At 33.8% G+C, this 16679-nt stretch overlaps 1 protein-coding gene across 5 annotated transcripts in view; it reads right to left on the bottom strand.

Annotated features, from left to right (window-relative positions):
• The window catches only part of HECTD2 (HECT domain E3 ubiquitin protein ligase 2), a 105133-nt gene that overhangs the window by 24504 nt on the left and 63950 nt on the right, over positions 1-16679 (bottom strand). For all 5 annotated transcript variants that reach the window (XR_004302680.1, XM_032432198.1, XM_032432197.1 and 2 more), the window contains exons 3-9: positions 11491-11629; positions 10685-10787; positions 10130-10219; positions 8148-8212; positions 4170-4215; positions 2348-2457; positions 688-836 (exon numbers count right to left, since the gene is read on the bottom strand). Coding sequence is in view for 4 of the 5 variants with exons in the window: in XM_032432197.1 (XP_032288088.1) it covers positions 688-836; positions 2348-2457; positions 4170-4215; positions 8148-8212; positions 10130-10219; positions 10685-10787; positions 11491-11629 (702 nt within the window). In the remaining variant the exon portion in view is untranslated. The remainder of the gene's footprint in view (positions 1-687; positions 837-2347; positions 2458-4169; positions 4216-8147; positions 8213-10129; positions 10220-10684; positions 10788-11490; positions 11630-16679) is intronic.

The following is a 16679-nucleotide window of genomic DNA, read 5'->3' as shown; positions in this document are numbered from 1 at the left end:
TATCTAGAAATTCCTATTTTAAGCCAACCGTAGCTCCTAATTAAAAAAGTAGTTTTAAAATTGTGGTTCAGGGGACACCTGGGTGGCTCAGTGGGTTAAGTGTCTGCCTTCGGCTCAGGTCATGATCTCAGGGTCTTCGGATTGACCTTGCAACCCCAGGCTCTCTGCTCAGTGGGGGAGTCTGCTTCTCTCTCTGCCCCTTCCCCTACTCGTGCTCACTCTCTCTCTCTCTCTCTCTCAAATAAATAAATAAAATTTTTTAAAAAAATCGTGGTTCAGATGCAGCCAATCATTTCTTGCTTTTATAAAACAACTTGTGGTGGGGATTAGAACAGTATAGTAAAGGGAGTACAGAGGTGAGCCCCTCTTTACACTACTTTCCCATCAGTGTGTTCTCTCCTAGGAGTTCTTGGGAATCAACGCAAGTGCCTGTTTTCTTAGGGGTCTCTACTTAGCAGGTCACATGCAGCAGATGGCCAGAATACAGAATACTGCCCAATAAAATGCATAAAGCTTTTTCATGCTATACATTAAATGTGAAATCCATTATCAAAACAGGAAATAAATCACAACTCTTCACTTCAAAGGAAGGTTTTAAAATTTAAGAATGCCTCTACAGTACTTTGCGATCCTTACAGAAATGTCCCTAATATTTAACAAAAGAGAAGACAGAGTAATAAAACCTACTAAGTAAAGCCAACACTTTGGATGCTGATGGGATCCACCAGGAACACTTTGTTATAGGTGGAAATTCTTCAGGCTTTGCAGGAAACAGGCGCAAAGAAATAAACTGCAGCAATCTCTCTACCAATTGTTTGAACCTCTTCTGGGATAATCTGGTAAAGATTTTGAAATAATTACAATCAAATCACATTTTCTATTTTGGCAATATGTTAGCTATCAAAGTGTATCCTGTACACATAAAATTTGAGAATATCCCCCCAAATTCTATTTCTTAAGTTGCCAAATATTTGAAAAGATGCAAATCTTACCTGGAGTATTGTTTCTTAAATAAGAAATAAACACCAAAATTACTACAACGTTAGCATTAGGCATTTCATTTTTAAGGCTTTCAATATTCAGTCAATCCTTGTTACTTAGACTCAGTATTTGCAAATTTGCCTACTTCCTAAAATTTAATGGTAACCCCAAAATCAATATTAGTGGATCTTTCAGTCACGGTCATTTGCATGTGCAGAAGGGCAAAAAATGTGAGTTGCCAGATGTGCATTTTCCCAGCTGAGGTCGAACAAAGAAACACTCTGCCTTCTTGTTTTAGCTCCCATACTGTAAATGAGTATTCTTTACAGTTTAGTGTCATATTTTCCACATTTTTGTGCTTTTTAATTAGTAATTCTGGTGTTTTAAAATGGTTGCCAAAATGTAGTGCTAAAGTTCTGTCTAGTGTTCCTAAAGCACAAGAGGAATGTGATGTACCTTATGGAGAATAAACTTGTGTTAGATAAAATTTCTTCAGACATTAGTCATAGTGCTGTTGGTCGCAAGTTCAATGCTAATGAATCAATAACTTCTATTAAACAAGATGTCTTTACATGCAATGCAGTAAAAATAAGATCATGTACTTATCGGTTGATGGGGATGCTAGACCAGCAGCTCATAGGAACCTAACCCTGTTATGTCCTGTAGGATCAATGATTCAGTATTTGTTAATTCAGTGTTAGCAGTGACTTTATAGAACATAAATACCATGAATAATGAGAGCCGATTTTATTTAAAATTAATTCTGAAAATATTTTGCCTCTAACATTTTATCAATCATGGAGAAAAGTCATTGTTTATGTGAGTATAGCTCTATGAAAAAACAGACTGTATTTTTTATAAATTCAAATTGATGGCTAACCTATATTTTATGATGACGTTATTAGGTAAGGAAAAGGCACTATGTAAGTAATGGTGAGACTGATTGACGTTATTAGGTAAGGAAAAGGCACTATGTAAGTAATGGTGAGACTATGTAAGAAATGGTGAGACAAGATAGGAAATAAAAAGACACAAATTGAAATAGTATCTGAGAAAATCTGGTCACCATCTTGAGCTATACGAAAACCACTGACAGGCAGGTGCTGTGTAGTAAGCGAAAGCAGTGGATAGAAACCTCAACAACAGTTTGCACCAGCAAAATGGTTACTTGCTTTAAAAACAGATTTTTAATTACCCTCTCTGTGGTACTAAGGTATATGTTTATAATTGGCTTTGAAGTACTGTTAATTAGGAGATCATTTCTAAAGACCTGAAAACATTTAAATATATTTTATTATAAAATCACTAATATCAAACTTGAAACTACGATTATAAGAGTTCTTATTAATATGACAGAGTGATTTACTTTTTAAGCCAGTGAACCAGGAAATGATGATCAGCTTCCACTAAGGCAGCTATCTGTCGCAGCAAGTGAGCATAGATGACATACGTAGATGTATTACTGAATTGAGGATTCTGAAAAAGACATGACAGATAATTGTGTTAAAATTTTGTTAACGTGTGAAAGGAAAGACACTAAGCTTAATGAACTAAGTGGTACATTAGGAAACTAAATTTGAGATTATGAAATACTGGGTGAAATCCTATAAAACAATAATCTATTTGTTTAATTATTTAACAGAAATTTCGATTTTGGCTGTGGTATAGCAGAAAGAGCATGGGCTTTGAAATTAAGACAGATCTGGGTCTGAGGGCTGATTCTATCACTTAGGCGTGTTCCTTAAACTTTGATTCTCAATTTCCTCATCTTTAAAATAGGAATGATAATATCTATCTTACTTGTTCTAAGTAGTAAAAAAGAAAATGTATGTAAGGCTCCTAGCTCCATGCCAATCACTATCATCCAATTAAACAAAAAACCTGGTTCTTCCTTGATTAAAAAAAAAAAAAGAATGCTAGAAAAATGAAGTAAAAGCTGGTTGTGAAACTTCTGCCACTGTGAGATGAATTAGGTGCATGTCTCACAAAGAACAAGGAGAGAGCCACATCACAGCTTCGGACAACTTTCAAATGTCAAAGGGACACCGAAGGAGTTGCTCGAAGCCTCTAGTTACATCTCTACAACCTGAACTCTTATCACAATGTGCATTTCAGAACTTCATGGAAAAAAATAGTATCATTGAAAAATAAACTGAAATTGTGGGAACTAAGAGAGCACCATGTATTTTTCACAAAACTGACTTCCTGGCAAGGACAAATTCACAGAGAGTGCCTCCTGCTGAGAGCCTCCCCGAGTGGTGCTCCTGAGAAGGTACCATGGGCGGAGCTTACTGCTGACTAACAGTCTCACTCCCAAAATCTGAACCTCGGTTGTCATTTCTCTAGCTTTTACTATCTACATACATTTCCTCCCTTTCTTCTAGTTTTGCTTTTGTCCTTCCTACCCTCTACTTTCCCTTCTTATATCTTTCAACTACCTCTTGTCTACTTAACTTCTTTTTCCCACTTTTACTTTTTTCCTTTCTCCCCCTTCTTTTATTCCTACTGTCCATATTTCCTTTTATTGGACATAATATTTAACTAAACACTGTATCTTATTTAACATAATTTTTTCTTACCTTTAAATGAGATAATAATATATACAAACACCTTTTGTAAATTGTAAAGACTAATACAAAAGCAGTATGCTAGCCATGTAATAACATACTTCTTTCTCAAAAAAATAATACAAACTAAAAATTGCTTTTCATTTGTCTGGACCTTATTTTTTTGTATCTACGAATCTGTCTCTCTCAAGAGGAAAAAGTTCATCACCTTTGCTTTAGCAAACATAAGCAATCACCTTGATTTTTCCATTAGAATTCTAATGGAAGCATTTATTAAAAATACCTAGAGAAGTTAGAAACCTACTAGTTGGGAAATAAAAGAAAGTTCTGCAGCCCATTAAAGCTAGTTATAAGAGGTTGACTGGAGGAAGAAAAGGTGCTTCCATTCTGCTTGTTCCTGAATACCACAGCAGAAAGGCAAGAACTACATTAAAATTTTAATCCCAAAGATAATTTAGCTTCCCATTGTTTATTTGTTATAACTTTAGTGCTCTGGTTACACTATAATCAAAAAATATCAATAATGTTGCACAAAATAATACTTAGTACTTGATATCATTTCCCTTAACACATGCATAGACTGAGATTTGAATTAGACAACTTCAGTTCTTGCTTTCTTACCTGTAAAAGTATAAAATATGCTCTAAGATCATCTTTTGTTCGTGGACTGTAAAAGAAATAAGCATAATTGATTACAGATTAGTATTTAATCTTATAGCATCTAACAAAAAATGATTAGTATATGTTTTTGTGAGAACTGCATTGGTAAAAGCCAAAAATGAGACTTAAGTTAGTATGTATGATTACTGAGACAGTAACAGATTCGTAATATGCTGGGAATATAGGTTCTTCTGTGCTTACTCTTGGCTGGTTCTGAAAACACCTAAAAGATGAATTAAGTAGAGGTGCCTGGGTGGCTCAGATGGTTAAGCATCTGACTCTTGATTTCAGCTCAGGTCAGAATCTCATGGTTGTGAGATAGAGCCCTGTGTCAGGCTCCGCACTCAGCATGGGGTCTGAGATTCTCTCTCTGTCCCTCCCCCTACTTGTGCTCTCACAGGCTTTCTCTCTCTCAAATAAATAAAGAAAATCTTAAAAGAGAAAGGTAAATTAAGTAGGCTATAACATTTTATGAGGTAAATATCATGACTAACTTGGGAAAGAGTTAAGAGCCTGATGAATAATCAACAATTTTAGAATACTTATATTTTTGTTTTAATAAAGGATAGTTGATATCTCATTTAAGAATACTGATGCTCTGAGGAAAGAAAATACGCTGTGTTTATATATCTATTTCTGAAGTGATAGATATCAAATATCTGCAAATCAAATCACATGGTAAATTCATCTAGTATGTTTCTAATTAAATTGGAAATTAAATTAATATTTGAATACCTCTGAGATGTAACTAATTTGTAATTTTTTTCCATGTTAATCTGGATTTTCACATTGTCAAATCTGACCAAGAGTTTTTGTTATTGCCAAAGCTGATGAGTGTTTCTTTCTCACCCTCTCAGATTCTATTGAATACACTCTCAAAAATACTCTAAAGTAACTTCTTGAATTAAAAATGGTTCACCTATAAGATTACCAGATTCAATTCATGACCCTTGACTGGGTCCAAAACCCAGATATTAAAGAACACTTTTGAGACAACTGGGGAAATTTAAATGTGGACTGCATTTTGGAGAGTACTATTAGAAAAACATTAAATTTGTTTGGTGTGATACAGTGTTATGGTTATGTAGGAAAAGGTTATTAAGAAATATATGCTGAAGTAATTAGAGGTTAAGTGTCATGATGTCTTCCATTTACTAAAAAAAATAATTATGCACACACTCATGCACAGGGAGAGAAAGCAAAAAGCAAATGAGGGATAAAATTAACAACTGGTGAATCTAGGTGAAAGGTATATGAGTTTTCATTGTCTTTAACTTTTCTGTGGTTTGAAATTTTTCAAAAATAAATCCTGGGGGAAAAAAGGTTCATCTCCCAGTATCTCCTTGAATTTCCTTTAAGAAAATAAAATGACCAAATACGGGCGCCTGGGTGGCTCAGTCGTTAAGCGTCTGCCTTCGGCTCAGGTCATGATCCTGGGGTCCTGGGATCGAGCCCCACATCGGGCTCCCTGCTCAGTGGGAAGCCTGCTTCTCCCTCTCCCACTCCCCCTGCTTGTGTTCCCTCTCTCGCTGTGTCTCTCTCTGTCCTATAAATAAATAAATAAAATCTTTAAAAAAAAAAAAAAGAAAAGAAAATGACCAAATGATTACTTTTGTTATAATTACAAAACAAATCTGAAAACATAAACCACTGCCCCAAATGTACTAAATGACCTTTACAAAATGTAAAGCTACATAGTCTGAAATATAAATATATAACATACGTGTTAAAATTTGAAATACGTATACACATGTGTATACAGAAATGTTTAGTCAGTAACATTTCTTTGTGGAAGAATTATCTTGACTGAATAATGATTTAAATTGTTTACAAGGTTTCTAAACCATTTCTGTCTATAATAGTCTACATAATTGTCAGACTATTTTCTGAATGGGACTGCTGTTATGTTTTAGAAATTACATTTGAAAATATTTTATTTATTTATTTATTTTTAAGATTCTATTTATGAGAGACAGAGACAGAGAGAGACAGACAGAGCACAAGCAGGGGGAGAAGCAGAGGGAGAGGGAGAAGCAGACTGCCTATTGAGCAGGGAGCCCAACACAGGGCTTTATTCCAGGATCATGACCTGAGCTGGAGGTGCCCCAATTTGAAAATATTTTAAAACACTCAGGGCAATTCATAAATATTGAAATTCCTGGTGATAGGCGAGCCCTATTTTTTCCATTTTATAGCAATACCATGACAATTTCCAAATTCCTGTCCCATGTACTAGTATTTTAATGCAGTACACAGTTCTGGGCATTGAAGTTGTGGTTGAGATCACAGGCTCTTTGCCAGACTGCCTAGGTTCTAATCCTGACTCAGGCACTTACTGTGTTAACTTGGGCAACTTCTTTAACTTTTCTGTAAATTAGTTTCCTCCACTGTGAAATGAAAATAATCATATTAACTATTTCATAAAATTGCAGTGAAGATTCAATGAAAAATACATGGAAGATTGTTAGAAAGGTGCCTAGCCCATAATAAACAGTCAGTAACTTTAGATCTTGTTGTTGTTATAAAAAATCCAAAATAAAACAAGACTTTTGGGTAAAGACCACATGCTCCTTTGATAGATAATCACATCGAATTATCATTTAATCTCTCTCAGGCACACTTCTGAGGAGCAGGGTTGGAAAGCGGTGAGAGTGTGCTTATGAGAGGGGACTCAGGCCGGGGCGGGGTCAGGCCACTGGGCTTCCACTTCTCTCAGGAGCTCTCCTACACTCTAAATCTCTCCATTTTCAGTGAAGTACTACGGGTTCAACCAAAACCATATAATTCAAGGAAAATGCAAATTTACTACCGTAATGACAAATTAGGAAAAATGCTATTAAAAATCACATCAAACTATACAGTATGATTTCATTTGTTTCAAAAAGGTGACCAGAAAAAAGATGGCAATATGTTAACATGTTTACTTTTTTTTTTTTTAATAATACTAGCAGTGCCTTTTCTACATTTATGTAATAACCATGAATTTCTTTGAAAATCAGAGCAATGCTATTAAAAAATATGGGGTACATTTAACATTTAATAATTTTTTTAAAGATTTATTTACTTATTTGAGAGAGAGAGAGAGAGAGAGCACACACATGAATGGGGAGTGGGCAGAGGGAGACAATCTCAAGCAGATCCTCACTGGGTGCGGAGCCCCGATTGTGGGGCTGGATCCCAAGACTCATGAGATCATGACCTGAGCCAAAACCAAAAGTCAGATGTTCAACAGACTGAGCCACCCAGGTGTCCCTTAACATTCAATAATTTTGATATTATTTTTAAATGGGGCTTAATATAAACATTTGAATTATAATTTAATGGTATTCCTTTGGCTTTAGTAGAAGCTATTATTTAAGTTATATGCTACTTAAATAATTTATCAATTTAAATACTATGGACTTTTCAAAGTATATTGTTGTGTTCTGCATATCCAGTGATATTCGAACATTATCAATTACATTGCCCATCATTCCTTATATAATGATTCAAGATTTAGTTCCAGGAAAAAAAATATTTCAGTAGCCAAACTTACATTTCCTTATATTAGAAAGAAGAAAAACTTTGCTCTAGCTACCAAGAAATCCAAAGCTAAATTTAATGTCCATTTAATTTAATTCTAGGTTACTGATGTAACTATGCATCCCATTTTTATACCACACATATATCTGTACATAACAAATTTTATATATAATTTTAAAGGATTCACAGATCCTGTGAAGCCCACATATAAACCCTCCTGAGAAGTCACAAAACTCAAGTTAAAAAGCTTTGTCATAAGTGTTTTGTTTTGTTATAAATGGTTTATAATTTCTTTCTGATCTCTGTTTTTAAAACAACTAAAATCTTTTCTGAGAGTAAAATATATGCATATACATTAAAGATGTATGGGATGTAGAAATTATCTATATTGATTAGCTAAATATTAGTTAAAATTACCCTTTCCATTCTCGTAATAGGCTGTTAATGATTCCCTTTAATACTGTCTTCTGAATGTCTTGAGGCTACAGGCAAAAGAAAATCATAAAATAATTAGGATTAGGTACTTAGGTGACTTTTATATGTTATTTATATTTACAGATCTGTTTCAATAGTTAAAATCAGACTTGATGACTGAGGACTGCTTATGGTAGTATGATTTTCACATCTGAGAGTGCTAGAGCACCAATGACGTAAGATTACAACGAGAATGCTCCCTGGGATGTGCCGTGCACAACAAACTGCACAAACGTATATGGTGGGCCTTTGATGACCAACATCGGTTTTATATAACTGAAAAAATTTTCAGTTTCCCTGGATTGGCAGGATAAAATCATGAACATGAGTCCAAGATTAGCATGTTTAACAATATAAAATGACTGCATATATTTAAATATATTTATTACTACCAGTAAAAAGTTATAATTAGCAGGGAGATCCACAATTCATTATTAAGAGCAATGAAATTATGTTCAATAAAAAAATAAGATTTTTTTTCATTACTGGATTTGGAAAAGGCAGAAAAGGCATAAAATAACATTCCTATATAGTTTAAGAATTCAAATACTAAAAAAAAAATCTTATTTCCATTTTAGAGAGTTTTCCCCTTGTGTTGTAGATTTAATTTTTTAGTGTCTATAAAACACTGATATCACTCCAAGTCAAAAGAGATCAGACAAATGTCCTAGGAGTGGAACATTTTGGGTCACAGTATATGTATATGTATATGCTTAGTGTTAGTAAATAATGCCAAGCAATTTCCCAAAGTGGTTGTACTAGTTTCATACCTCATCAGGGTATGAAAGTTCCAGTTGCTGCACAATATTGCCAATTCAGTACTTAAAAAAATTTTACTCATTTTGAACGGATGTGTAATGTTATTTACATTTCTCACATGACAATACATAATAATAATGTACCTTTTCATGTATTTAATAGTAAAATACTGAGATTAGGAATAAGACAAAAATGTTTGCTATTACTTCTTTTATTCAAAATTTTACAAGAGGTCCTAGCCAGTGCAATAAGGCAAATACTTACATCTATCCATCCATACATGCAAGATAAAAGGACTGAAGAGGTGAAGTCTCATTTTTCACAAATGACAGGACTGTCCATACAGGAAATCCAAATAAATCTATTGATGCACTATTCGAATTAATGAGTGAATTTGGTATGGTAAATAAAGATAAATATATGAAAGTATTTTTTTTTAATTTTATTTTATTACGTTATGTTAATCACCATACATTACATCATGAATTTTTGATGTAGTGTTCCATGATTCATTGTTTGCGCATAGCGAAAGTATTACAATTGCATCAAAAAAAATCAAGTACTAGAACTAAATGTAACAAGATATGTGTAAGACATTTATCCAGAAAACTACAAAGTATCACCAAGAAAAACTAAAGAAGATCTAAGTAATTGGAGGGATATACCATGTTCATGGATTAAAAAAAAATGTCAACTCCTCACAAATTCATCTATAGCACTGTGGTTCTCAAAATGTGGTTCCTGGGAACTTGTTAGAAACACAAATGCTTGAGCTCTAACCCAGAACTACTGAATCTGAAACTCTGTATTTTAAGAAGCCCTTCCCGTGATTCTGATACATAGTAAAATTTGAGAACCACTATAGATTCAGTGCAATGCCAATACAATCAAATAATTTATCTCTTTTTGCTGGCTAAGTGAAGCATGATTTTATTTCAGCAAGCCTTCCTAAAGAAGGACTGGACATAAAAGTATTTTCTGCTTAATTCTCATTTAATTAAAAAAATATAAAAAATACCTAACTTTCTGAGAATTCCAACTAAATTTACTGTACAATTATATAATTATGTTACAAGGTGATTATTACAATATTTGTGTGGCTGCTTTTGAAATACAAAAGAGACAAAGAATTATACTGTTTGCATCTGTTTATAAATAATACTTACAGTATTAAGTAAGGCATCATATACAGCATTCACAAATTTAGCATTAATCCCAGAGTCTTCAATGGTATTAAAGGAGGCGGTGGCATCTTTCTGCAAATTCAATTAATGAATTAAGTGTATATAACATTTAAGGACTGTTCTTAGTAATTTTGAACCATAACTATTCCTTCATAATTTCTAATATTTTTTTAGTAGGATGATGAAAAAGAACTTTTGGGCAAAGCTGCTAGAAATAAAAATGAATGTATAAGAATTATTTTAATCACTTTTTAATATTTATTTTTTATTATCATGTTCAATTAGCCAGTATAATCACTTTGTTTTTTAAAACTGAAAGAATGGAGTCAAACATCATCATTAGTACAAATGCAAACAATCTTTAAGATATCACTTAAGTAATATTTATTTGTGATATGTATACTTTCCGAAATTAATATGTATATATGTTTAAACAGCTGCTTAAGTCAATATTAGGTAGAAAAAGAGCTAAGTTATTGTATCTTTTTTTGGAAAATTTAAAACTAAAAGTGAAAAATGTGTTTTCTGTGTTATTACCTTAAATGCAGCATTTAGTTCTGGGAAAGAATCAAATGTTGTTAGATAAAAATCGTGTACTGCTTTCCAATCTCCTGATGACTTAACTTTTTCCATATCTTCCCTAAAATGAAAACAAACATTAACTATAACAGATAGAAATATTATTCAGATAAAATAGCATTACTTCTTTAAAAATAAATGTCACCAAACATGTAATTTGAAATACTGAAGCTGAATACAATATGTTCCAATTATATAAATATAGTTTATGAACTTATAATTCTTAAATGGATCATGATATTTATTCAGCTTTCCATTTACTTGCTTTTTAAAAAGGTCATTCTTGACATGCTCCTCACAATTAACACTTTCTTTCCTTTACTTCATAGCCAAACTTGAGAGATTTTGTTTACTTTCTCTGTCTACTTTCTCATTATCACTTAGTCCTTCAGTATTCATTGGATTATTTTCAGTAGTGACACAGCTTTTATGGTTTATGTGTCACATAGTAGATGAAATAATATTTTTTAAAAAGGAAACATTTTATTATTTTATCACCATCTTTATCTCCTTTTGTCTGTTTTAACTCATATTCTCTTATTTAGTGTTGTTTCTTTTGTTGCAACATTACCTACCCCTTACCTGTTACTTATACATTTGTTTTCACATTCAACTTGAGACATCTAGTCTTTTGTGTCTTCACTCTTGACCAATGCCTTATAACGAGCCACAAGTTCAATTTCTCACACAAAAATATTAAATTATGTAGAGTACTGGCATTAGATGACTATACGTCTACATATTAACAGTGAGCTGAAACTTACTGAAAGTCTTTCATAGTTTTGGACTGGTTAGGAAGGACAGATTCTGAAAGAACTGGGGCCTTCATTTCAGATGGTAATGCATCTATAGAAACACGCTGTTTTTGTCTAACATCAAGGCAAATTGGTGGTAGGTCTCTCACTGTGAAGTATAAAAAAGCATTCAATGTAATTAGTAGTAAAAATTTTCCAAATTATAAAATGTCAGGCTAACTCAACATGAACAGAAAACAAGTGAATTATTTTGTATTGCATTCACCTTGGGATCATATAACAGAAATCCTACCACAGTAAAGGGCACCTCCTGAAGGCTCTATTGCCACCAGTCCCTCCCAACCCCAACTTCACCCACAACAGATATTAGGCCATATCTTAAATTAAAAGTTATCCACAGATAAGATATAAATAAAGTTTATTTCCTTTGTTCCTTTCCCGAAAGTTGTCTTCCAAGAAGTATTTCAGTGAGGCTCAATGTTTTTAGTGTTTATTACCTTTTTGAATATATGTAAACCACTTATTTACATCCTCTGTAATTCTTTATTATAGTTTTAGCTTTTTAAAAAAATCAATTTGCATGACATTTTTCTGTTTTTTTCTTTGCAAATATTTGCCCATTCACCGTTTGCCTTTTTGTTGCATTTCATAATCTTTTAATTGTAAAACAAAACAAATACAGAAAAATCTCACAAAAGGAATGGATGGCTTAATGAGTTGTTATAAGATAAACACCTCTGAAACCATTAACCCGTTGAGGAATAGAGTCTTATCAAGTCCCTCCTTGCTCCAATTACCCAGATGTTAGACTTCCTATTTCAATTTTAATTTCTTTTTTAGCTCTTTTTCATTTCTTTTTAAATTTTAAACATTTCCTTCTTTTCATCTTCTAGTTCTCTTAAGGCATTATCTGGTATGTATGTTTTTTTGTGTTCCTTCTGTTTTATTTCTAAATTTTAAAAAATTTTAAAATTAAAAAAATATTTCTAATTGTTTCCTATAAGTCCAGTTTTATCACTATATAATGTCCCCCTCTCTCTCCAGTAATTTGTTTTAAGTCTACTTTATCTGGTATTAATATAGCCACTACTATATATCTTTTCCCATCCTTTTACTTTCAACCTGCCTATACTGTTATCTTTGAATTGAGTTTCTTATAGACCGCATACAGTTAGGTCATGTTTTTAATCTACCCTGCCAATCTCTTTTAATTGATGTATTTTAGACCATTTACATTTAATGTAATTGTTGATCTATTAGGGCTTAAGTTTGTCATTTTATTTTATTTTTTTTATATTTTTTAAGTTTTTCCTATCTTCTTGTGGGTTACTTGAACATTTTTTAGAATTCCATTTGCTCTAAATATTATGTTATATACACATAACTTATCAGAGTCTACTGGTGTTACCATTTTACCAGTTGGAGTGAAGTGTAGAAATTGTACCTTTTATATCTCTTCACTGTTCTCGGTTTATGATTATCTTATCCTATAGGTAAGGTGTTGTGTTTCTCTGGCTGCTTTTCAGAGGTCTTTAGTTTTCATAGGTTAAATTATCACATGTCTTGACATAGATTTCTTTGGGTTTATCCTGTATGTGGTTTGCTCAGTTTCTTGAACCTATAGGTTTATATCTCTTGCCAAATATAGGAAGCTTTCAGTCATTTCTGAGTACTTTTTCAGCCTACCCTCTTTCTCCTGTCCTTCCAAGACACCAATGACAAGAAGGTATCCTCTTTTGTTATAGTCCCACAGGTCTCTGAGATAATTCACGTTTTCTTTCTAGTCTATTTTCTGTCTATTGCTCAGATTGGGTAATTTCTATTGTTCTATATTCCAGCTCATTTATTCCTGTCTCCTCCATTCTGCTGTTGAGCCCATCTACTAAGCATTTTATTTTGGTCATTGTATTTTCTCAAAATTGTTAATACTTCCAAACCAACCGAACAGGTGAATATTTTATATACTCTAAATTCTACAATGTGAAATGTACATATGTAGAATTTAATTCTACTCTTCTGTAATCAGGATATATTTTCAACTAAGCAAACATAGCTATTATCTAATCATCACGGTAGGAACATAGCTATAAGGTCTTTCCTTCCTTATCCACTCACCCAATCAAATACCTATTCTTGGATCTATAACTTCAATAAACTAAGATAAATTTCATTAGTGTTAGGGTATATTTTACAGTAAAATATCTTTCATATTAGAAGATACTACAGAGATGCCAATTTCTTATAATTAAAAGCAATGATTTTTGACCTTTACTGTAGATCAGAATCACATGGAGAGCTTGTTAAAACACAGATTACTAGACCTTTCCCCAGAGTTTGTGATTCAGTAGGTCTGGGGTGGGGCCCAAGAATTTGTATTTCTAACATGTTACCAGATGATGCTGATGCTGCCAGTCTGAGGGTCACACTGAGAAACACTGTTTGGTATTAGGAGAGAACAATGGTGCTGACAGTACAAAACATTAAATGTCTTTAATTCACTTCTATAACTGATTTTTATACCCTTTATTAAATACGGAAATATCCAATTTCTAGTAATTTTTACTTTAGGCACATATTGGACAGAGGTTCAATTCATTAGCAAGTAAAATTAGAGATTTCTACAAATGATTTCTTATGTTTGGAAATCTTTATTAGTAAGAAAGAAATGGGCATCTCAGCAGCAAAGAAACAGATGATAGTCTCCTCTCTCCAACACTAGTCTTGTTACTAGTGAGGCTCCTCTACAGTTTCTCTTCCTCTTCACCAGGCTTACCCTTTCCTATCCCTTCCCACACACCTTTCCCAACCTGGCTATAAACACCCACTATTAGATACACACAGACTCATTCAAATATAAATTAACTTATTCACTCACAGAGCATATATACACATTTTTATACCCACTCATTTTTATTAATACCATGCTGAGGTGGAAGAAGAGTGAAATTTTAGTTAGTAAGAGAACTGCATTTTGGCAAAGCCTGAGAGTGGGAAGATCTTATATAAGAGAAATAGTAATGCTAAGGCCAAGAGGATTATAGGGTGAAATTAGAACCAGAGGCCCAGACAGGATTTATTTTCAGGTCACAAGGTAACTCAGACTGAAGAATAATACAGAATGTTAACGTACTATGTAAATGGAACTTGAGTCAGAAAGAAAGGCAGATCGTTTGCTCACATTAGTGAATGAAAGCCAAACTACAGAATGTGACATTCAGCTATTAAGAAAGGAAGAACAACAGCTCACAGCTGCTCTCCTGTCCCTAAATACCAAGGCATTGTTTCCAGAGACAGGCTTTCAGTCTGTTCTCACAGATGGTTATTAAAATCTAATTCAAAAGAGAAAATCAATAAATGTGGTGATGAGAGATTAATTAAATCTCAAACTGATATTATAAATAGAACAGGCAATTCTTTGTTCTATCACATGCAGGTTTTTCTGCCATATAGAATACCGTAAATACACTGAAAAAAAGCCAAAATATATTTATCAGTGAAAACCTGTCATTTTGGTTTCATTCAGCCAATACTTGGGAACACTGAGTGCTAAATTGATAAGCAGTAATCATTTCCCTTGCTTTTAATATAGTGCTGCCAATTTTAGTTGGTTGCTTAGAAACATTAAGTAAAACACTTGAAGCCAGTGCAAGAAGAGTAAGAGCTCTGGTGGGGGCTGGAAGTATACTGAAAAAAACGTGAAGATCATAATACAACTATGTATAATGGTGTGAGATTATCAGCCAAATTTTGCCAGCTCACTCACTGTTTTCAAGAAGCTATCATAAGCTGACTCTGGTTGGAAACTAGTAATATGTGGTTTTCCACAACCGTAGCCACCAAAATTAAGACTGACGTTTTAAATCGGCCACATGATTAGGACGCTGAAGGTTGCTCCTGGCCGCGGAGCACAGAGGGCAAGGGCAGCCTCAGAGGTAAACGAGAGCCTCTATGGAGGCTGGGTGTTCAGTAGGAGGGCCCTGGGCCTGCTCCTTGTCCCTCTATTGCTGGAAAGGAATTACTGTTTTAAAAGCTTTGCTGCTGGTGACACACTGTTGCAAAATGCTATACTCTAAGCTTTATCCCGAAGAATGTGTAATTAAGTAAATAATAAAGTAACAACAACAACAAAAAGCACCAGCCTTGGAAGTAGGGGACTTGGTCCTGTTGTTGGCTCAGTTACTAACTTTCATAACCTTAGACATGTCACTGAAACTCCTTAGGCCTTAATTTTGCCATTATAACATAAAAGAAATTACCTAAGTCAGCTGTTCCCAAGGTTCCAAAGAACTTCAAGGGCCACCTCATGGGACTGGCTCTGGTGGATGTGCTTATTCAGAGCAGCTCAGTTTTTCTCTGCCTAATATAATGATGCTCTAAGAAAAATTTTAGTTTTCAAAAAAGTGTTTTGCTATGAAAATAAAAAATAACAATAGGTTTGAAAACCACTAGTTTAATAATTTCTAACTTCCACCTCTACAACTATTTAAGAACAAAATGGATAGGACTTATAAACCAATCAAAAGAGTTAAAGACAATTCTCTGTTAGAGTGAACTATATGAGGACATCTAATAGAGAAATTGAAGCAGCATGGACACTTAACATGCATATGTCATCTAAACACCTGATTTTAGTTACGACTTGTGTTCTACAACAGGGTATAAGAAAAAGTTCTAAAAAAAGAGTCAAAAGATCTGGGTTCTCTTTTGGGATTTTACATTCACATGATGTGGTCGTTTTAAAATAAGTCCATAAATTCTTTTATATTCCTTCATGAAAAGATGGAGTCTAACTTTTCTCCCTTGGAATGTGGGCCAGCCTTAGTGGGTCCCCACTAATGAGAAAATGTGACAGAGAGATGCTGTAGGTTTCGTAGGTTACAAAAGGCAATACAATTTCTGCTTGGCTGTCTCTTTTTGGGGTGCTCGACCTTGGAGTCCAGTCGCCATGCTGTGAGGAAGCCAAGCAGTCCATGAAAAGGCCAGGGGCAAGTGTTTCAGCTAAGCCTTCAAGGGATTCCAATATTGTGGAAACCAAAACAAATAAACAAGAGCAACCTGGAAGAGTCAGGAATCATGCAGGGAGGGAAAAAATGTAAAAACCTATCACTAGCCTTTCACCGGAACCACCATCTTCCAGTAATTTGCCAAAACCATCAACTCATAGGGCAAGGGGAAAGGCACCCACTATATGTTCTCTA

Source organism: Phoca vitulina, unplaced genomic scaffold (assembly GCF_004348235.1).
Source record: "Phoca vitulina isolate PV1807 unplaced genomic scaffold, GSC_HSeal_1.0 scaffold48, whole genome shotgun sequence".
In the NCBI taxonomy this organism is placed as follows: Eukaryota; Metazoa; Chordata; class Mammalia; order Carnivora; family Phocidae; genus Phoca; species Phoca vitulina.
Note: the sequence above shows the minus strand (reverse complement) of the source record. Positions and strands in the feature narration are given on the sequence as shown.